General features: G+C 39.8%; 1 protein-coding gene across 5 annotated transcripts; it reads right to left on the reverse strand.

Moving 5' to 3' along the window:
* Positions 1 to 1,252: 1,252 nt before the first annotated feature.
* On the reverse strand, positions 1,253 to 23,301 carry OXNAD1 (oxidoreductase NAD binding domain containing 1). Of its 5 annotated transcripts, none has more exons than XM_075745871.1 (9): positions 20,047 to 20,427; positions 19,191 to 19,353; positions 18,854 to 18,917; positions 15,496 to 15,602; positions 8,708 to 8,849; positions 5,504 to 5,540; positions 5,298 to 5,395; positions 2,566 to 2,674; positions 1,253 to 1,886 (listed from the first exon to the last, which is right to left on the reverse strand). In XM_075745871.1, the coding sequence occupies exons 2-9, from the start codon at positions 19,319 to 19,321 to the stop codon at positions 1,732 to 1,734; spliced, it is 843 nt and encodes a 280-aa protein (XP_075601986.1). In that variant the 5' UTR covers positions 19,322 to 19,353; positions 20,047 to 20,427; the 3' UTR covers positions 1,253 to 1,731. The 5 variants fall into 5 exon arrangements, with proteins under 5 accessions (XP_075601986.1, XP_075601985.1, XP_075601983.1 ...); XM_075745870.1 differs by having other exon boundaries at positions 5,298 to 5,398; XM_075745868.1 differs by lacking the exon at positions 20,047 to 20,427 and adding an exon at positions 23,265 to 23,301 and having other exon boundaries at positions 5,298 to 5,540.
* Positions 23,302 to 23,311: the final 10 nt, after the last annotated feature.

Below are 23,311 nucleotides of genomic sequence, written 5' to 3' on the forward strand. Positions count from 1 at the left end.
GCAAACCCTCATCACAGCCCCGTCCCAAAAACACAACTCTTTAAGGTCCATCATTCAGTCCCACCTCTTCCCCATCCAAATACAGCCTGATTCCTTAAGTTCCGTTTGTTCCAGCTGCCCTAAGTATGGATTTTTCTCTTCAAAGCTCAGATTGCTGAAAGCTCAAGGATTGTTTCAGTTAGTTGTTCCATCAGCTCCTGCACCAATGACAGCAGTGTTCTTGTGCTGCACTCAAAGCCAGGGCTTGGAGTTCCCCAGTCAGGCTGTCTTACTGGCTTTGGAAGATGGGGTGAGCATGGATGCGGCAGCAGGTATCCTACAAGCCGTGAAACCTATCAGAGACTGATAAAAAGAGGTTAAGACTAAAGGTTAGACTTAGCCTACAGAAGCCAAAATGATTTCTTAGGAGGGAATTACAGGCTGGAGGCCTTTTTTATCCAAGCACTGGGACGTAATCCTTGAAAAATGACCTGCCTTACACCAACAGCACTGTTGCAGGCTGGAGACCAGCTGATGGGATTGGTATCTTTGTGACCTCTGTTTAAGGCAGAGCGGAGGGATGCTGATGGCAAGAAACTTGCTGCATTGCCTATTTGACTATTGTCTGAAACAACTCCAGGAAAAAGCCACTAAAAAAGAGAAGGTGTATTTTTAATAATTCAATAATAATATAGTATTTTTAATAATTTAAATGCTTTTAAATTACAATGGGAATCTCTACCACTTAAGGACTTGAACTGCCTATAATTAGCTAACTCGTTATGGCTTTTTGTTATTCTCAACATTTACATGAGTTTTTCTACAAGCTGGGGGAAGAAGCTTTGTTCAGGAAGGTCTCGCTATCGGCCATTACACCTAGAGGTACACTCATACCTGAAAAGAGCAAACTTTCCAGAGACTTTTTTCCAAACGGAACTGGGATGTCCCAGAGCCAGCTAAAGCTCTGCATTGCAGCAGGATGACAGAGGTCTCTTGTCTCGGCTGGTGGTGGCCAGTCCCATTTTTAAGGAAGCAAGCAGAAGCTGGAAGGGCTACGTCAGCACCCGCAGGGGAGGCAGCGTCACATGAATAACTCTGTACAGCTCTGTCAGAGGCTAACAGATTTTTAACACATCAATATTTTAAACTCAAATCTGAATATGATTATGAAAAAAATGTCTTTTACTGTCAATGCAGTCAACTTAAATAAAAGGGTTTTTTTCTTTTAACAAGAAGTGGCAAGAGACGGAAGTCACAACATGGCAACTCTACGTCTATAAAAGTATTAATTTATTATCCAGAACTGGGGCAGGCAGTGTGTTGACTCATTAGCACAACAATTTGGAGCAGATTCAGAAGTTGTGGCCTGAATTGTTATTTATTATAAACTGACCTGGTATTGCTGCACAACTGATTCTCTACAACTGCTGAACCAGGCACTGAAACTCTTGTAAAAGCTAACAAAATGAGTGTATAAAGTGAAAATATGCTGACATTCATAGAAGTAAGCAAACCATCCAAAAAAACCTCCAAACAGTTAATGTCTTTAATAAAAAATCATTTTTTTTCCCCCAAAAGGAGCACACTATTACAAGTGTATTATAGTTAAATTAAAGGATCACCATCATGACTGAGGATGTCTTCATGTATGAAGTAAAATCTTCCAAATAATTCATAGTCCATTTTCTGTACATTTCAGCTTATCAAAATAAACTGGAAACAAATAATGTATTTTCTGTTCAGCAGGTGTCCCTACCACCATTTCTCAAAGAAAACACAGTTTCTAGGAACACCAATGTTAGACAGTAGTTTGGATATAGATTCTATCATTGGAGGTGGACCGCAGATGTACCATAAAGTATCCTTAGATGCGTGTTTTTCTAGATCCTTTTCAGATATTCTTCCCTCTGACAAAAAAGTAGGAAATGAGAACAGAACTATTAATCACAAAGTCATTTCAAAAAGAATGACTGGTTAGAGGTATTTCAAGCACCATTTCTTAAAAATGCCAGACTTGTTTAAGGGTAATAGGTATCAAGATTTAAGGCTTCCAAAACCATTTGTTCTGGGAATTTAGATCAGTACTTCCAGTTGGAATGCATGGGATATTAGTCACTGAAGAGGAACATGGCTTACGTACAACTAAACATCCCACATTCCAATGAAAAAAATAGGTTGGTATCTCTAACACAAATACAAAAGAAATGGAAACATGATGAAGTACGTCTTACAAGCAGTCAGCTTATCCTTCATCAATCCCACCTTAAGCTAAGTATTTCCTTCGCTTAATAGTTTCTGGAATAAAGTCTGCAGTGGGAAATACCAGTATAAAGTTTGGAATTAACAGGGGCGGTTTACTAGAAATGAAAACAAAAACTGCAAAGGGAAAATTTTTCTCCAAAGCATAATATGCACAGTGAAATTATGTAGGTTTAACTCACATCTCATTTTGAATTTTTAAATGTAAAAATACTAAATGATGTATATAAGCATACATTAGAACTAATTATATTAAATTTCATCCTCTAGGATTTAATCAAACTTAGACTTCAGAAAATCATCTCTGTGCATTGCCATTATATTTACCTGTAATGTGTGGCTGCAGTTCTTTACAGATCTGTGAACTCTGTTGGGTAACGTGGAAACGACATGCGATCTTTCCAGGAAATGCATTCATCAAACCAAGAATATTTTTCTGTAATGTTAAACACACTTGCTTATACCACAGGCCATTAAATCAAAGCAGATGTATGCCTACGGTCCCAGAACAGCACTGATGATCACCAAGCACCAAGCCTCTTGCTTTCAGCACTGAGAACTCGATGGGCTTGATTTCACATGGCTGACCTGCACACATACACAGAATTCCCATATCTGGAACGTGAATACACTACCAGCTATGCTGTTAGTGCTTTTCTCCTTTTTTTTTTTTTTTTTTAATAATAGGGTGCAACTTGTAAGATTTGGATCTAAGAACCAGTTCTGTCCTTTCCTAGACATATTTCTTCCCCATATAAATCCTTACAATTTCCTCCCTCCATTTCCATATGGGTTTTCCACTTAAAAAAACAACCCTGCAGTATGTATTTCCCATTTGTTAAGAACTTTTTGAGTCTCATCCGCTTTATCTGGTAAGATTACTAGACTCTTACTCTCTTGTACTGTGCAGGTAAAACCAACTACAGTGTAATGCTAATGCTATTTTTATCAGAGCAGAAACTCTGTAATTTTCACTTCCCTAAGTCACAAATGTGATAGTTACCACCAAAAACCCAGCTGCTTCACTTCAAATCATAGTAAAAAAAAAATATCTGTCAGTCAGATGCTGTAGTTAGTTCTGAAACTAAGATTTAGTTACTGTCTAGATTCTGGGCTGTGAATAGGTAAATTAGCTCATTTTGTTACGCATTTGTAATAACTAACTATTACACTGAACAGTCTGCTGTCGGTTGCTCAACAAAAAACCCAGACAGATTCTACTTAATAGACAAATCTGTTTCTGATTCCCTAAAAAGATGTGGAATGGAGACACCGCTGTACGCTGTTCTGCTAGCACCTCTAATACGGGCCTGCTTTCACTGGTCTGGATGCGACTCTGAACTTCTGTCCCACCAGGTACAATTTGGTAACACTTTTGCAAACACATCCTGTTGAGTTGAAGTCCTAGCACTGAGCCAGAAAGCATGCCTAAACTAGGACTTAACCTGCTGAAATAATCCTGCAGTCATTCACAACACCAACTCATAACCTATCACTCTAATTCAGTGACACTGGCCAGACAGTGGGAGGTATCGTACATGTGACATGAACCACCAAAGTCCTATTTCCTGGTATCCCAGGGCAGGAGGCAGGCTCTTTTTAACTGAATGAAGGAGAACTTCCAACATCTCAGCAGCCTCTTCGCAGCCTGGTGAGTTCGTGTACAAAATGAAGCAGACAGCTGAGCAACACAGACCTGAGGGAAAAGACCTATCCCCACTGTCCCAGCCACACCAAGGAACTCAGGGTCACGCTCGGTCCTCACACAGTCAGGAAAACCCAGCTAAGTGGCATCTTGAAGCAGCAAAGTTAGTACACTATCCTTTGTAATTCTATTCTAACGTGGTATGTGGGTGACATTATACATAGCTGCAGCTTCAGGGAACAGGTCCTCCAAAACATTAGCAACAACCTAGCAGTTCCTTGTGGAGATTTGTACAGATACATCTCCCAATGACATAAAGATTAGTGATCCTGTTTCCTCAGTCCTCTGCACAGAAGGAATATTCATATGCATGTTCTGGATTTGAGGGGCATGTGAAGACTGAAGGGAAGGATATATTGTAAGCACAGCAACATATCGTTGTGTTCTCTTCTGTCCCAGAACCTCTAATGCAAAAGCTCTGCTGAAGTGAAACTTGGGAAATGCTGGCTCCTGCACTGGAAAAAAACGTGCACGCTGAGAGCAGACTGGGAGATTAGCAGTTGGCTAAATGGAAGAGTAGATAAATTGCAGTTTATTATTCTGCTTCTAGCAACACACACATGACTTCTCAAAGAAAGCAAATGTCTTCCTATCTAGAAATATGGTAGAAGTACAGACGAAAAACTAGTGACGGATCCTATATGCAATTTCTGGAATGATGGTAGATTTTCACCTCTATCTTGCAATCAAAAGCTTTCAACACCTCAAAGAAACATAAATCATTAGGGATGCTTCTTTACAGAAGCTGTGAAATTTGACCCTAAAATCTTACCAGTGACCCTGAATGGCTGAGCGTGACAACTGATCTTTAACTGCTAAGTAAATGTTAATGAAGTACTATAACAAACTTTTTTATAAGAAGTGCTTATATATCCTTCATTCATAGCCTAGTACCCAATAATAACTGATGCATTATCAATAAACCTCCCCTATTATTTCAAAAAGTATTTCCTTTGGATGTAATTGCTCTTGCTAGTCTTTAAATTCAGTATGATCTGTACTGAGATGATGTGGTTACGATATTATAGCATATAGCATTATGCATACTATTAGTGTATATATACACATATATATAATCCTTAGTATACTATGATGTTCTTATGGCAGTATAGTAACATACAGTTATTTAGGGTTAATTGACTTACCAGTGAAGTCAATGAGACCAGGTATGTCCAATAACATCCTTAATTTACACACTGGCATAATTAACAAAATGCATGTGGGATTCGAGGCAGGAAGGGACTTTTGTCTCTATTTGTACAGTGTCTTACACAGAGGAGCTCTCTGTAATTTGGCAACATGCACTAGTAGCTGCATATCTCTGATCTATTTTTTTTAAAAACTTTTTATTTACCTTAAATAAGAGTTCACTTGTATTTTTTGCACTGTAGTACAGCTTCACTGTTCCCATTTTGTATCCATTTCCTTTACCCTCTTGGTATCCATGAAGATCTGCTATATGCAGCAGTATAGAAAACAATGGGTTAATTCCAACACCCCCTGCTATCAGCACTAGTTTTACAGGGGAGTCACCAGGCTGAGGATCAAAGAAGAAATCACCTCCCACTCGCAGAGCCACTTCTGAGTCAAGAGTACACTAGGATGGAAAAGAAGATATTTATTTTCAAACTAAAAGCAAAAGTCAAAATATTATTCTTGCACCACAGTCACAAGACTTGCTGGGCTGTGATTTTTTATTTTTATTGACTAGTGAGGAAAAATGAAGTACTTTTAAATAAACACAGTTTCCAGCTATCTGTAGCAATCTGTTTCAGTGTCTCTAGGGATCTAGTTCTACTTTCAGAAGTTTCAGTCTTCTGATAAGGCAGTATGGTGACTCCCCACCCCCTGTAAGAGCTGAAAGAGGAATGATTCATGCAAGAGTTTTTTAACAGCAGTACGTGGTGGTAAAAACACGAGGTTAACATGTGAGATCACACTTTTACCCAAACCCAGTCTCATGTCAAAAAAGGCCTTGCTATGAGGTCACAGAGGGAAGTCAGAATGAGTTGCACAGACGCAGAAGGTTTTTCCATCCTGATTCCTAAAAATTAAAAAAAAAACCCAGAAGTGAAGCCAGTATCCACAAGAATATTTCTTGCAGAACCACTTCTGCATTTGCAACTTCACAGCTACAGAAGAAAAATCAGGGGAAAACCTTCTCTCTTCCTCTCCACTTGTACATAAGAAAATATTCCTTAGAGAAATTTGCCGAAGCTTTTTTTTTTTTTTTTTTGATACGTGGAAAACTAGAGCTACAACAAAAAAAAACAACATTTGGGTCAGTATCTTCTTGGTAAACCAGCACTACATCCCTGTATGAAGGGTGAAAGTGCAGTACAGAGATGTCAGGTGAGTCACTGTAAGCTAATAGGAGAAAATAGGAGCAGAAAACAACTCATTTCGGGCCATATATAGGGTTTAAAAAAATAAAGAGGATAGGGAAATTAAGGAAGGTGGGAAAGGAGGAGAGAAAAAAAAGTAAACCTACAAGAACTGCTGAAAAATTAGCAGTTAGTCATTTACAGAATAAAAACACTTCCTCCAAAAAATCCTTCTGATATCAGGAAACAGTAATTGAAACAGAAGGATTTTCATTAATGACACCTGTATAGTAAGCAAAGGTTTAAACTTGTAACAATTCCACCAGGAGGAGGAAGGAGGCCCTTTGATGCAGGCACTGCACAGAACACAGAGGTTCCTACAGTAGTGAGCATGACCATTTAAAAAAAAAAAGTTTTTTGCCTTCCTTAATCATTGCATAAAGTATTATCTCTCAATTATAGTGTAAGACAATCAACATTTATCTGAAATTAATTTCTCTCTCCCTTTTCAATGAACACTGCCAGGCTTTCCCACCACATTCTACTTTGTTTCTCCCTGAAAATGCTTATTTTCACAAAGGATACCATATTCTATGTCCTCCTTCTGCCACGTGAATCTGGACTGGATTCATGCTTCTCTAAACCAATCTCATTCTTGTCTAATCTGCCTCCTTAACTGGCCATAGCTCATCAAGATGGGACACAGGAAGAATCTCTCTTAACCAGCAGTTTCCCACATATTTCAGTGCGCTAGCAGTGATAACAGTAAGTCAGTTGTCAAAAAAACCCCAATAAATTCTGAAGTAGGGTGAAAAAGCGTTGTCCTTTAGCGTAGTTTGCAAATACAGCATTGAAATGGCTTAGACAGAGAAGTGAAGCAATCACTACATGTACATTTTTCTAAACAAAAGGCTGTATTTTCCTAAGCTATAAAGAACACTCTGCGGAACTTTATGGTTTTTATATATAGGAATATTAAAGAATAAATATAAGTATCTCTGGAAAAACAGAGTAAATGAGTACTAACTATTCCCATAACATCTTTTACCCTGAGATATCAACTTCCTTTAAATTAAGTACCAGAGGTTTTTTCACCCTATATACAACCTTTTCAAATTCTAGGTTGCTATTTTTTTTCATTTTCTTTCCTAAGGAAAAGCATGCACTTTTGTTGATCTAGAAGAATCCATATATACCCCAGAGGTTTCTCCACAGTATCAGTTTGACTTAGCTTACCTGCTAAACTAAAGATTTTCCTATAAATTCAACCAGAAAACTTAGCATCAAAAATCCTAAAAGAGTCTCCAGACACTGGGAATTATGAAGTTAGGCCTTCATATTCTATAAAGAGCAATACCAAAAACCAGACAATCCTCTTAGGCATTGCAGGGTCTGCCAGCATGTGCACTACAATTTCTACACATCATCTCAAAAAGGTTATTTCTTTTGCGTTCCAGTGGAGATAACTTGATACGACACCAATTGTAACACTGTGGATGGTCACATGCTAACTACTAGATTAGCACCACTTTGTGTCTTCTCAATTCTAGTGATTTTGCATCAATCTTTACTGTAATTCTATTGGCCACTGAACAAAAATGCAATATTTGTAAACCTAGAAGAATCTCTCAATTTAAATCTTGTAGCCACATTTAAGAAACACAAATGCCAGGCAGAGAACAGTAAATAGGACAGATCACAGGGGGCTGTGAAAAGAACAAAAGTCGATAGGACAGATCATCTATGAAATATAAACAGCAGCAGAAATAGGACTCTTCTGACTATGACTAAATGGGGTAAACGGATCAACAGAACACTGCAGGAGGCCAAAGTGTGAGGCTTTACTTTTAATATAGCAAAAATCAAGCCTTGGGTTATGTTAATATTACAAAAATATTGCATATTTAAAAGAATATTGTATAAATTGTGATGTATTATGTTGTTTTATCATTTCAGAAAAACTGTTCTAAATATCTCCCTTTGCTCCCCCTTAATAATCTATATTTATCTGACAAGGATTCCCAGTTTATATTTGTTACAAAGATGTAACTTTGTAATGTGTAACACAGCCTACTCTCAGGGACACACTTTAGAACAGAGGTTTTTCAACATTTTTCAGTTCACGAATTCCAAAGGAGTGAGAACCCTTATACGCACTAACGACAATATCACTGCAAGTCCACCAAGCCCGAGTGGCGTGAAAAGATCACAATAACCATATTACCACATAAACATCCAATTTCGATCCCTTACTGAACAAAAGGTTTTAAGATTTACATTGTACTAAAAATGGTTACATTGTACTAAAAAAGATTGACATTGTACTAAAAAACAGGAGTTTTGCAGTCAATAGCAAAAAATGGCCTGAAATCACATACACCACCCACTCTACCCTTCTGGAAAAAAAAAAAAAGGCAAGCACAAGTAAAATCTCATTTACCTTGGTGTGAATCCAGTGAGCAGGAGGATGAACAGCGTACTTTACTGCCAGCTCTAATATTCCTTCTCGTTCCAACAGGCCAGGGCTTGAACATATCGAGAATCCCCCAACTACAGATACTCCAGGAATAAAGAAATCAACCCTAAAAATAGACCAGAAACAAAAGTTTAAAAAAAGCCAACAACCCAAAGCATGGAAAAAAATAACCAAAACAAAATGGCTGCCTTTGTTTCAATTATCCTTCCTTTACAAAGACATCTTCATTTCCATAACATAACTTTTCCAAAAAAGGATTTAATCTTGAGTAATGCCATTTCCTTAGAATTATTTTAATCTAGAAACATGTCATCACCTCTGTTAAATGAGCAGGTTTTTTAACCATTCTGCTTTTAGCATTAGGTACCACATCTCACAACACACTAGAATTCTAAGTGTTTAAATAAATTATTTGCATAGTAGAACACAAACACAATATGGTCTGATAGAGTGCCTTAAATCCCACTCTTCTCAATCCCTTTGATGGGCTCTTCAATTTTCAAACATAAGAAGATTGGAAAGCTAATTTTAGGGAAATGACTTTTGATTAAACACTTTCTTTTCTTGGGAAGATGAAATATCTGAAGTAAAATCACAGTCTGTAAAAAATTTCTAATGTGAAAAATCGGTTACTAGGAGCAGAATTGCTTTACCTACTGAACGGCAGTGCCCTCTGGTGGCACATAGCTTTTTCTAGGTGATAGAAAATTGAACTGGAATAACTAACTCCATTTTTTTTAAAAAAGTAAACCACGCATGGATTTCTACAGATTAGAAGGTAACAAATGGCTAAGCTTTTGCAACATCAGCTATTAGAGAGTACGGAAGGCAAGCCATTACTACACGAGCTATAATTATTTTCATAACAGTAAGGCTTTGATATTCCAAATAGTACCAGAAAAAGTTAGAAACTGGTTTATGATCTAACATTTAAACTCCTCTGCGTTGCATAGATCTTTAAATACTTCAACCACAGCCAGGTGTTTGGCTACTTAGACCATGGGACTTGCTTTGAGAAACCTGGTCTACTGGGGGCTGATGGGGTCCATCTGTCAGAGAAGGCAAAGAGCATCTTCAGTCACAGGCTGGCCAAGCTGGTGAAGAGGGCTTTAAACTAAAGTTGCCGGGGGAGGAGAACCTCAATCCATCCCACTCCTACCAGTTTGATGCCACTGCCAGCAACAGATGCCCAGAGCTGGGAGAAGGATCACAGGTCAGCAGGAGAGCACCTGAAGTGCAGCACAAAAGAATTCCAGCCACTCCAGCCAGTCAGTCAGCTTCATTGGGGGCCCAACGGAAATGCCTCTGTGCAAACGCACATAGCATGGGCAATAAACAGGAGGAGTCAGAGATGTGCACACACCTGCAGGGCTGTGATCTTATTGGCATCATGGAGATATGGTGGGATGGCTCCTATGACTGGAGTGCTAGAATGGAAGGATACAGGCTCTTTAGCAAAGACAGGCCCAGGAGACAAGGAGGGGTGTCACCCTCTATGTCAATGACCAGCTGGAGTGCATGGAGCTCCGCCTGGCAACGGATGAGGAGCCGACTGGGAGCTTATGGGTCAGGATTAAAGGGAGTAGTGGGGGTCTGCTACAGGCCACCCAACCAGGAAGACCAAGTGGATGAGGCCCTCTGTAGACAGATAGGAGCAGCCCCACATTCACAAGCCCTGGTCCTCATGGGGGACTTCAATCACCCTGGTATCTGTTGGAGGGACAACACAGTAGGGCATAACCAATCCAGGAGGTTCCTGGAATGTGTTGATGACAACTTACTTCTCCAAGTGATAGAAGAGCCAACAAGGAAAGGTGCCATGCTGGACCTTGTTCTCAACAAGGAGGGGCTGGTGGGGGATGTGAAGCTCAAGGGCAGCCTTGGCTGCAGTGACCATGAAATGGTAGAGTTCAAGATCCTTAGGGCAGCAAGGAGGGTGCCCAGCAAGCTCACTACCCTGGACTCAAGAGACCAGACTTTGGCCATCTGCTTGGTAGAGTACCATGGGACAAAGCCCTGGAGGGAAGAAGGGCCCAAGAGAGCTGGTTAGCATTCAAGGACCACCTCCTCCAAGCTCAGGAACGATGTAACCCAACAAAGAGGAAGTCAGGCAAAAACACCAGGAGGCCTGTATGGATGAACAAGGAGCTCCTGGACAAACTCAAACACAAAAAGGAAGCCTACAGAGGGTGAAAGCAAGGGCAGGTAGCCTGGGAGGAATACACAGAAACTGTCTGAGCAGCCAGGGATCAGGTTAGGAAAACTAAAGCCCTGATAGAATTAAATCTGGACAGGGACGTTAAGGACAAGAAGAAAAGTTTCTATAGTGATAAAAGGAAGACTAGGGAAAATGTGGGCCCTCTCTGGAAAGAAATGGGAGACCTGGTTACCCAGGATATGGAGAAGGCTGAGGTACTCAATGACTATTTTGCCTCAGTCTTCACCGGCAAGTGCTCCAGCCACACCACCCAAGTCACAGAAGGCAAAGGCAGGGACTGGGAGAATGAAGAACCGCCCACTGTAAGAGTAGATCAGGTTTGAGACCATCTAAGGAACCTGAAGGTGCACAAGTCCATGGGACCTGATGAGATGCATCTGTGGGTCCTGAGGGAACTGGCGGATGAAGTGGCCAAGCCACTCTCCATCATATTTAAGAAGTTGTGGCAGTCTGGTGAAGTTCCCACGGACTGGAAAAGGGGAAACATAACCCCCATTTTTAAAAAAGGAAAAAAGAATGACCCAGGGAATAACAGGCCGGTCAGTCTCACCCCTATGCCCAGCAGATCATGGAGCAGATCCTCCTGGAAACTATGCTCAGGCACATGGAAAATAAGGAGGTGACTGGTGACAGCCAACATGGGTTCACTAAGGGCAAATTGTGCCTGACAAATATGGTGGTCTTCTACAACAGGGTTACAGTGTTGGTGGATAAGGTAAGAGCAACTGGTATTATCTAACTAGGATAGAACTATGCAAAGCATATGACACCACACGACATCCTTGTCTCTACATTGGAGAGACATGGATTTGATGTATGAACCACTTGGTGGATATGGAATTGGCTCGGTGGTCACACTCGAAGAGTTGCGGTCAACAGCTCAATGTGTAAGTGGAGACCAGTGACAAATGGCATTCCTTAAGGGTGGGTACTGGGACCAGTGCTGTTTAATGTCTTTGTTGGCAACATGGACAGTAGGATTGAGAGCAACCTCAGCAAGTTCACCGACGACATCAAGCTATGTAGTGCGATTGATACACTGGAGGGACCCCCATCCAGAGAGACCTTGACAGGCTTGAGAGGTGGGCCTGTGTGAACCTCATGAAGTTCAACAAGGCCAAGTGCAAGGTCCTGCACATGGGTTGGGGCAATCCCAAGCAGAAATACAGGCTGGAGAGAGAATGCATTGAGAATAGCCCTGAGGAGAAGCACTTGGAGGCACTGGTGGATGAGAAGCTCAACGTGAGCTGGTAATGTGCACTTGCAGCCCAGAAAGTCAACCATATCATGGGCTGCATCAAAAGAGACGTGACCAGCAGGTCAAGGGAGGTGATTCTCCCCCTCTACTCTGCTCTTGTGAGACCCCACCTGGAGTACTGCATCCAGCTGTGAAGTCCTCATCGCAGGAAAGACATGGACCTGCTGGAGCAAGTCCAGAGGAGGGCCACGAAGATGATCAGAGGGCTGGAGCACCTCTCCTATGAAGACAGGCTGAGACAGTTGGGGTTGTTCAGCCTGGAGAAGAGAAGGCTGCAGGGAGACCTTATTGCAGCCTTCCAGTACCTAAAGGGGGCCTACTAGAAAGCTGGAGAGGGGCTGTTTACAAGGGCACATAGCGATCGGACAAGGGGTAACTGCCTTAAGCTGAAGGAGGGCAGACTTAGAAGAAACGCTTCACTGTGAGGGTGGTGAGGCACTGGTACAGGTTGCCCAGAGAAGTTATGGATGCCTCCTCCCTGGAAGTGCTCAAGGCCAGATTGGATGGGGCTTTGGGCAACTTGGTCTAGCGGGGGGGTATCCCTGCCCATGGCAGGGGGGTTGGAACTACATGGTCTTTAATGTCCCTTCCAACCCAAACCATTCTATGATTCTACAGCACATAACAAAATCCCAGTATCTCAAAAGAAGGCTAAGGTTTAAAACTAATTGTGCTGCTCCACTTAGGAAACAACTACACTGGTAAGCAATTCCAGCAGAAGAGAATCATCATTTAGTTCAAGCCTGAGTTAGGCTGGCTCAGTATTAGTTAAATGAGAATGCAATAAAAGACTAGTTTCCACTGCACAGATATTTTCTTTCAACAGCAAGGTTGTATTCTCCACGGAGATAAATTCTTAAGGGAGGAGAGAAGCACTTTGAATAGTTCATTACTTTTTAAAGAAAAAATCTTGCCTGCTTACTCCCCAAAAAGCTTCACTCTTCAAAGAAAAATATCCTCTCTTTCTCTTGAAGAATGCACAAAGTGTGATATATACAATACTATAGTGACACCATTTTAAACTTTATGCTAATAAACTTGGTAGTGTATAAAGGTATCTGACTGCAAATGAAAGGTCCAACCAAAAAAATGTTGAGAAGGCTTATTTGGCTGTCCTCAGCTTCTGCAGTCCCACTGACAATGGGGATCAGCTTTCCTGGCAGTAAGGATCTACTCTTGTATTGCAGCATTTATTGTGTGAAAGAACACCTCGAGATGCTACTAAAGCTCTTTACCACCCTCTGGTGGAAAATAATCTTACATTAACCAAAAAAAAAACCCCAAACCAAAAGAAAACAACCAAACAATTATGTTGTAAAGTAACAATTTACATTGGAGTAAAAATATTCTGCTTGACATATAAGGGAAATGTTATTTGTGCCTGGTAGGGAAACATACATACAAAACCAAACACTGCTGTAAAACCTAAATCAAACACAGTTTTTACCCTTCTAAAGTATTTATGTAGGCATATGTTTCTTTCTATGTTAGTATTTCTTTCCCAATTACATAATTATGAGAGATTTCAGTGCATAGTCTACAATATTAAAGTGGACCAGCTTGTATTTCTGATGGCTTGTCTCAGCTGTGTATAGGAAGGAAGGACTCCTGAAGAAATGCTATCTGTGACAACTTCAGTGAAAAGAATAGTCATAGGGGGAAAAAAAAGGGAAAAAAAATCCCTACATATAAACCCACAATAAGGAGAAGTGCAAAAAGATGAAAACCAGAGATCTTACAGTGGTTTTTAATTTCCCTCCTTTTAAAGGCTTCCTAAGCCAAATCTTTAAGAAAAGAACAACCATTAGCAATTGCTGGAGAAGAGGTCAGATACACTAAAATCATAAAGCTACTTCTTCAAAGTATATATAGCAAGCATATATCTCAATGCATGTTTTAGTAAATCAAAATGTGTAATAGCAACAAGTCTCTTCATTATTACTTGAAGTCAGATACAGACCAATATCTGCCAGCACACTTGCAAAACAAATTCACTTTTGCTTCTGAAAAACTTGATAACTAGAGCACTTTCAAGTGGATGTTAGTGACAATCTTTGGCTGTAAGATCTTCTTATAGCAAATTCTAACAAGTCAGCCTTTTCTACTCAGGAAATTGTGACCCAGTGTTTTGTACTGCTCATCAAAAAATGCAACTGCAGTTTATAGCTACAAGTATAGAAAAGTTGTGCATCCCTTACAATAGCATTAGAATACTTTCAAGGAAGATGAAAATGAAAAAGAGTAATTATAATTAAAGCTTTCAGTTTTCAGCATGATAGTTTCTAAAACATTTTTTTGGAGGGTTAATGCACTTTCCAAGTACTGGCAAGCAAGAATTTACTATGAGTCACTGCACATGTGCAAAAACTGCAGCAAATTACTCCACAAGCAAATTATTGCTATCAGCATCTTGTGTTCTGGTTCTAAATTTAAAAGCCAGCATATTAACACTATATGAGTAACATATGCTGCTAATACCCTACCAACTATACTTTGATTCCAGCAAAACCACTTTCAGATGGCCTAAGCCAATAAAAAGTTTAAGAACATTTAAATGACCAATACCAAAAGGAACTACTCATAGTTTCACATTACTTTTTAAGAGGGGGAAAAAAAAAAAAAATGATTGAGTGGGATTATTTTTAACAAGGAAGGAAGACAAATATGAAAATGCAGTATTTCCCTGGGGAAAAAAGCTGTAAGGTTGCTTAAAGAAACAGCTAATTATTTTAAAGGCTTAATGACTCAAGTTTTTCTTATTTTCAAGTTTGCCTATCTATATTTATCTATTAATCTGACCTAACAGGCTTAATTTTCAGAGTGGAAACTTCTAAAGGAAGAAATAAAAGTTAACAGGCAATTCTGATTTAATTATAAACCAAAAGTAAATAACATGCAAATCAGCAGCAGTCTCAGCTCCACTGTAAAAATAACTAGTAAATACAGTAAAGACAGCTTGCAGAATGAAGCGCAGTATACTTCCTGAAGAAACAATGTAATGTACATAAAACAGAGGAAAATACTGAAACAATCAAACTGAACATTTAAAGAATATCCATTTTTTGCCCTTTTAAACATAATAGCAGCTTATTTAATAATGGCTATTTTAAAATTATGCCAAATGTCAGCTATTTCACAGAGCACCCAATAATAAAGCATCATATTACATAAATTAATGGGTTTTTTCCCCAAGGCTCAAGTATCAGAAGCCTTTTATCATTTTGTTATAGTGGACTTCTGCTAGTAATTTTCCCCTCGAATATCTGAAGATCTTACCACTGTCCCGCTTTAAAAGTAAAATCCTTATTTGCGATAGACAAACGAAGTCTTTTGACTGTCTCTGATTCATTGGTGATTCCACACACTTTTGCTTGTGAAATTACCTAACAAAAGGAAAATAAGCCATTGCGTTACGTAGATATCATTTGCAGCAAGAGTACTCAAGAATCTGTGTATGAGATATCTATCACTTTGCATGTTATCTGCGACATTTCGTTACCTAATGCATCAATATTTTTTCACTGGGGTAGAGAAACAATGGATTCACTTACGTAGTCACTGAATAGAGAAATGGTGGATTTTAAGCAGAAAACCATGTCTATCACTTTTGTCAGGGTTATTCTAAGATAATACACAACCTTTTTTTATTTCAGTTGAAGAGAACATAGTGATAAAGAGAAGTGATTGCTTGTTACCACTTTTCAGATTCTTTTGACACATATACAAGGCAAGCATTCCTGTACCTTTCCAGTAACAAAGTAAAAAGATCTCTGATATGAAGACTGACAAAGGAAACTTAGCTGCTACTGAAGTCCCAGGGAGAATTCTGGATCTGGATCTAGTTTTATTTAAGTAATTAAATGCATTACTGAAAGATTATGCATAATGCATTAAGGAAGGAAAACCAACAAGCCTTGTGTTACTGCTTTTAGACACATACCCATTTGACCACATATGTGATCTATGTACACGGGGAAACTGTGACACAAGCATTCATTGCTAGTTAACAGAAGAGTTTTTGCTTGGCAACCAGATGGGAGGGGATATAAAAGCCACAGTTGATAAAGAGATTTTTTAAAAGGAATAAATATCAAAAATAATGCTTTTTGAAATGAAAAGCAAATTTTGCAACAGGACCATTGGGGACGAGCTCCCCACTTAAACTCTTTGACGGCCATCAGTACAATATGGATTTTCATCTACTCCCCTCCATGCCTTTCCTTTCCAGGTATTTTTGGAGTTGTAATTATTAATCTTTTTCCTCTACAAAGAAAGTAATGCCCTAACTATTTTCTACACAGACCAATATACAGATTTTACTCTGTTAAAAAATGCTGATGTCATTTACCACACTAGGAAATACTAATAATGCCACCAAAACTCCATCATTTCTCATTTGTATAAGATCAAAGAGATAAAAAAAAAATATTAAACTTTAAGCAACTATGCTCTAATTTAAAACACATGGCAGGAAATTAATTTATTCCTAAAGCAACATCTGAACATGTCCACTGTCCAATTAAACAGCAGGACATTTGCCAATTTAAAATAAAGTAGCATATATTTCTTTTCCACTTTAGCAGACAATATTAAATGGGGAATGCAATCACTCTAAGTTAACAAGAGATATGTCAGACACATGACTTAGGGCTTCTCCATCAGAACAATCATTTAAGTGCAGGAAATGGACATTAAGTTTGGATCTTCTTCATTCCCTTCTTTACTCTTCAGTACACTCCCTGATTTGTTCTTTGGCTGATACATCTGACAGAGCACTGGAAATGTAATTCTTAATCAGTATAAAGTTATTACAAAAACTGAATTTGAGTCAGGGTGATCAAAGACATTCAACCAGTATTTTGGACCATCGCAAGAGTATCCAACTGACCCAGTGCAAGGCTGCAGCAAGAGAGAGGACAACACAGGACTTCGCTGTTGCGTTTCAAGAAAGCATTAGGCACTTTTTCTTGCCCTGATCCTTCCCATTACCACTCTTCAACAGGCAATACTGTGTAGCATGCACACTAATGTGATTCTTTCGTCTTTCTGCAGGACTGAAATGGCCAAATAAGGCAATACAGACTGAAGGAAGCCAACTGCTGATTATAAGGAATTTAAAACCAAGCAGAGGATTTAAAATAAACTGATTTTAAAGTAGTCAGAAATAAAGTAACAAAGAATAAATCAAGCACTAAAAAAAGAAACAGCATAATCCTCTGATATGCAGAGAATTTGCAGTAGCAGAAGTAAGCTCTGCTCTTTCTCCTATCCCATTCAGCATCCTTCTCTTCCTCAGACCTTACACAGTTCCCTGTCCCACCTCAGAGCTTCCAACACCTCATAAGGACCCATTTTTTGCGTATTTTCCAGCTACCCAGTGTTTATGTTAAGCAGAAAAAGTAAGCAAGCCAAGCAATTAAAAATATCCAAAATAAAAAAACCAACATAGCTGCAGAACTCAAAAGTGCAATTATTTTTTTGTCAGAAACAAAAAAGAATGTATATCTGTCTGTACCTGTCTCTACACTCATTCTGTCCATGTACTGAATTAGTCTGGCACAAATCGGATCCACCTGAGAAGCTATACATACCTACATATCCCCTGTACCCTACTCAGCTTCGTTCTGAGAAGAATCCACGTGGCCTGTGACTTAGTCTCAACTATACTCATGGTTAGGGAAAAATGTAGCAGAGAAGGACTTAATTATGCACAGACAAGCACATTAACAACTGTACAGTGTGTTTGAAAACACAGAGTTTGTCCTGCTGTGTGACTACCCCATCATGAACGGCTACTCAGGAGTGAGAGAAGCTAACTACACAATGGAGAAAAATTGGGCACCATTTCCCAGTTCCTGAGAATTAAAGATAGGATTTTTCAGTCAAAAAAGTGCCCTACTTCTCCTGAAAAGTCTAAGAAAAATGCAGAATTGTTTCACTAGTGAAAAACTTTTGAGAATTGAAGTAATATTCTCCCAGTATTTTAAAATTTCAAAACATCTACTTTAGCTAATTACAGAAAGAAAATACCCATATGAAATACAAGAGTACATTCACCTCTGAATATTATGAAAAAGAATGCTTACAGCACAAAACTGAGATCCAGAATAAGCATTTATGGATTGTGATGGAGAACAATGCTCTGTCTTCCTTGTATGTGTGAATTAAAATAGATACAAAAATCGTTTTTACAACTGTTCATCTCTCCCTTCAAAATGCCTATACTTATCTTACCTGCTATGGTATAAAACGACATTTTCCACATTTTTTTTATTCTCAGATATAAACCAGAATTGTAGAAATCCATAAATATCTGAGAAGCCTGTGTAGAAATGATGAGTATTGGTGTGCTTTCATTACTTATCATAACTCATTACTTGACCAGAATTCTATTAAATTTCTTGTCCAAAGTAAACAGCATCACATGTCACCGACAATTTTTATAACTCATTACATTTCACCCGCTGACCACAAAATACACTTATTTTACAACAATATCAAATATGAAAAATGAGGAGAAAAAGTAAAACAGACTCCAGTACAAGACAAAATGAAGCCCAAGAATCAAATACAATTATCCAGTTTCTTCACACCAAAAGAAAATTACTTACATCCTAAACAACAGAACACTAACCTCCTGGCGAAAATTATTTGCTGTCCTCTCTAGGTGATCCATTTTCCTTTTTGATTTTATTGTGCTGCAACAAAAAGCAAACAAAGGTAATTGTCATTTTGACAGTGGTGCTACTGTCCCTTACTGATATGAATTTCTATTAACACAACAATTTACCAGTGCAATCCAGACTACAGATGACATAAGTCTAAATAAGAATTAAATATGAATATATCATTGGGAGATAAATAAGTATTTATAGGTCTATAATAATTTGCCAGCTTCATTTTGACAGTGTTACCATGACATTCTCTTTTTTTTTTTTTTAAAAAAAAGTTCTTGTATGTAGATAACCTACCCATTCACTGTGCAGTAACAAAAAGCAGAGCGCCTCAACACCACCGATGCAGAATGAGCGGGAAAAATTCTGCTAGCGCTTCTCAGTAATTGAGGAACAGTAAAACCCACATAAATAGTAGCATGAGCCATGATGACTGGGCAGTCTTCAGAATCACCAGCTCCTGAAAAATCCATATAAATATTTGTTAAATAAAATACCCACTGTTTGACATGGCTTGTTTTCACCCTTTATTTCCATTAAATCAGAATGGCCAAAGCTCAGCTGGAGCTAAAACCAGCTACAGAACTAGAGGATAACAATAAGGAATTTTAAAAGTACTAAAGAATCACAAAGAAGTGAACATGTGCATCCATCTATTGAAGGGGAAAGCAATCTTTTCACAGACGATATGGAAAAGGCTGAAGTACTCAACACTTTTTTTGCCTCGGTTTTCACAGACAGAGATACGACAGAGAAGTATGCCTGCACCCAGACCTCTGCTTGTACCAGTAGTGTTTACGAAGGAAAGGGCTAAGTAGGAGCGAGGCCAGCAACTGCTTGGAGAAGCTGGATGTAGTCAAACGTACAAAGCCAGATGGGATACACTCAAGGTTGCTGCCAGGCACAGGTGACATGCTGGTGAGGCAACCGGCTATCACCTAATGCCTATGTCCAGTCAACACCATCTCAGTCTCTGGAAAAATGCTCAGAGCTTGTCCTCTTGGAACCTGTGTGAAAGCTAAGAAAGGAATCAGGGAGATTCAACTCAGATTTACCAACGGCAAATTGCAAATTATGTTTGACAAATTAGAACATCTAACGCAACAAAATGTCTGGTCACACAGCGAAGGGGACAGGAGTAGGTACAATATACCTTGACTTTCCTGTGGCTTTTGACACCATCTCCCACAGCATACACGTTAGGAAGCTGAGGTCAGATGGACTGTTGGAGCGGTTGAAAACTGGCTGGGCGGGCAGACTTGAAGGCTTTGATGGCTTCAAGTTGCTTCAGTTGCTGGCTAGTAAGAGTACCCTGGGGTTGATATTGGGGCTGATACTGCTCAGCAACTTGGATCAAGAGACAGAATGTACCACACTAAATCAGAGGAGTAGCTGACATGCTGAAAGATAGGGCCTCGCTTCAAAGGAACACTGAGAAACTACAGGACTGGTGTGAAACGTTGAGTGAAGCTACAGAACTGCATGCTCAAACGGAGCTATGACAGAGAAAGATAAACTGACACATACAATATTCAAAATAAGTCAGAAATATCCACTACTTATAAAGTGTAGGAACAGGTTCATAGTGAGCCAAGAGATACTTCCCATTGCTTGTAAATCTGCCTTTGTTTTTCCTAAAATGGATTAGCATAAATCTCTATCATATTATCATCACCTATCAAATTATCGCATTATTTCTACCATGCAGTCCATTGCTTCTTTAAAGCATTCTTAATCTTTTACTTCCATTTAAATCTCTTTGCCTGCATTCTTTCAAAGCATGTAATTTATTTTCACAATGTTGTTGTTTTTCATTTGGAATCCTTTGAAATGGCAACGATCCAGCTTGTTTAACTAATCAGGTCTATCCTCTCTAGGCTTTCACTAACAGCTGCATTGGCTGGTCACTTAGTAATTTGTCGTGTTTGTAATCTTGTACAAATGGGAGGCAGAGCTTTCATAAATTAGGCTGCTCAGAAATGGAATACATTTACTGTAACTATTCAAAACGCCCACTTTCAGGCATAAGAAATATCTCCTGCAGCTTGTAACTGTCCATAATCTTTCATAGCTTTTTAGCATTTAATTCCACAGCAACTTGCAACTTTTCAAAGTGGAATTATTTAAAACTCATCTACTACCAGTAAGCAAAATTACTTAATTTTTTTTTGCCATAGCATATACAGAGTATTGTATTTAAACAAAATACTTTAGCACTTTCTACATGCAAATGTGCAGAAGCTATTGATGGAAAAAGTATTAACATTCTTGAATTATTTGAGCAGACAAAGTACACCTCTAATGAAAAAGCCACATTCCTCTACATCAGCATGTTCAGTCTGTAAATCCTGAGTGCTCACAAATCATTGAGTTAGTCAAATTCATGAGATCATTTTATCACCTGGAATCTTTCAGAAAGCAGATCTTGGTTATATCCATCTACATCTCCTTTCTTTAGTCTTCCAAGTGCTTTTTGATTCATGTTTTCAGGCTTTTCACTCTACCACATTAACTAATTCAAAGCAAAAATAAAGGAAGTTTGAAAGTGGACATTCTTATGTAAGTTGTTTATGCCAACAGCCATGACTAACTAAACCATCACATCCCAATAACCATATAAAGTCCAATGCTTTGCTTCAGAGGCCAAGGACTAAGAATAATGATTTAATTCTTCTCTTTTCATATTTTTTTAAAATCACCTCACATCCTTCAAGACCCTTTCTATAATTAATTGCTATTAAACACAGTGACATCTGCAGGTAAAACAAGTAGCCTAACTTTAAAATCCAACACAAAGATTCTGGATTGTTTATTTTACATATTTGGTTTAATTCTGCTGCTAAGGTTGACAATTGCTTAAAGCTGGCCTCATTCTCACGTTCACTGCTACCACTTTAGGAAGGAAATATGTTCAGTTCTACACATGGTTCTACCAATGAACTAAGTACAGTATCAATACATCATATTGTAAACAAAATAAATGTCAGCCTTATCTTATTGTAGCAGCTACAAGTTTGAAGTCAGGGCTGAAATACCCTATTGATATAGATTATTTTAAGACTGAGACTGTACGTACCCCAAATTAAAAGTAACTCTTGAACAGCAGTTCAAGATACTTGTTCCATTTACACTATCATCAATCACTTTCCAATCCTGAAAATCACAATGAAAATCAATTGTAATGTTTACTCTGTAACAAATAAATTCCAAAATCTCTTTTCATGAGTCCTGGTTCTCCTCTACCATATACAAGTCTGAGTCACACTTTTACAAAACGTGAACAACCTCTCCCCCATCTGGCATCTCTGCAACTTTCTTGGCTCCTCCAATTCCCTGCCCTCCAAGAGGCACAGCACTTCAGCCTCCCAAGCTCCTGTCTGGTAGGATATTCTCCCTTTATTTTTTACTTCTCTTCTTACCCAAGCCCCCACAGAAATAGCCACTCCAAATATTCCCTTTCTTCCTTTACTTCGTGGAGAGAAATAAGTGTTTCTTTTGTACATGACTCCATGCTCTCTTCGCCTAAAATTGAAATCAAGCAAATAATTCATTCTCCCTACCCTCTGACCCACTAGCCCTGGGTTAATACTGCTTGAGACCTACGACTGCATCTCTTCTCTTCCTCAATCCTACATCAGTATCTGAAGGGAGCGAGTTACTTTCAGTTAACCTGTATCACACTGAAGAGCAAATTACTGCATAAGTTAATGCAAGAGAGTGTTGAGGGGGAAGCAAGGATACTTAATGGAGCAGGATAGGAAACGTTCTGCCAAAAGCAAGTGCAGGGATCGCTACGAGATACCCCTCTAGACAAACCGTCCCTTCTGCAGGGGTCATCACCAGAAAAACCTTCTCCCCTTCGCCTAGCATTAAGGAGCACACGGCGGTGGGGGCACACGGGAGAAGCCTGCGCTCGGCGGAAGCGGGGCAGCGCTAGGGAGGCTGGAAGGCTGCGTCCTCGCCGCCCTCCCGCCTCGTCCCGGGACGCGGGGAAGGACAAGGTCGCGGCTACACCCGGCCGTCCCCCTCAGCCGCTAGGGACCACTGCTCCGCGCCGCCTCTCAGGCAGGAAGGCGGACGGGGAACCCGGCAGGGCCGAAGAGCGGAGGGTATCGGTCGGAGAGGGCGGCCGGGCCGCTCAGGGGTTCGACGGCCCGGCCACCGCTTCCAGCCGACCTGCGGGGCTCCGGCGGTGAGGAGGGAGCGGGAGGGGCCGGAGGGAAGAGGGCAGCCCCCCCGCGGCCCCGCCCCCACACCTCCCCGCGCTCTCGCGCGCTGACCCTCACCCCCGCTCCCCAAGGGATCCCCGCAGGCGCGCGCGCGCCCCACTCCCCACCCGCCCTCCTCGCGCTCCGCCGCAGCATCCCCTACCCGGCGCCGCATCACGTGACAAGACGCGCTCTCGCCCCGCCCCCGTT

Source organism: Balearica regulorum, chromosome 2, assembly GCF_011004875.1.
Source record: "Balearica regulorum gibbericeps isolate bBalReg1 chromosome 2, bBalReg1.pri, whole genome shotgun sequence".
NCBI classification, from domain to species: Eukaryota; Metazoa; Chordata; class Aves; order Gruiformes; family Gruidae; genus Balearica; species Balearica regulorum.

Excerpts from the sequence above, each read along its gene's own strand:
- OXNAD1 (XM_075745868.1), bottom strand. The coding sequence starts at position 19,321 with ATGGCTCATGCTACTATTTATGTGGGTTTTACTGTTCCTCAATTACTG. Across the intron at positions 8,850-15,495 it reads ACTTTTAAAGCGGGACAGTG|GGTTGATTTCTTTATTCCTG; the intron begins GTAAGATCTTCA and ends GTCTATTTTTAG. Across the intron at positions 1,887-2,565 it reads ACTGCAGCCACACATTACAG|AGGGAAGAATATCTGAAAAG; the intron begins GTAAATATAATG and ends CTTTTTTGTCAG.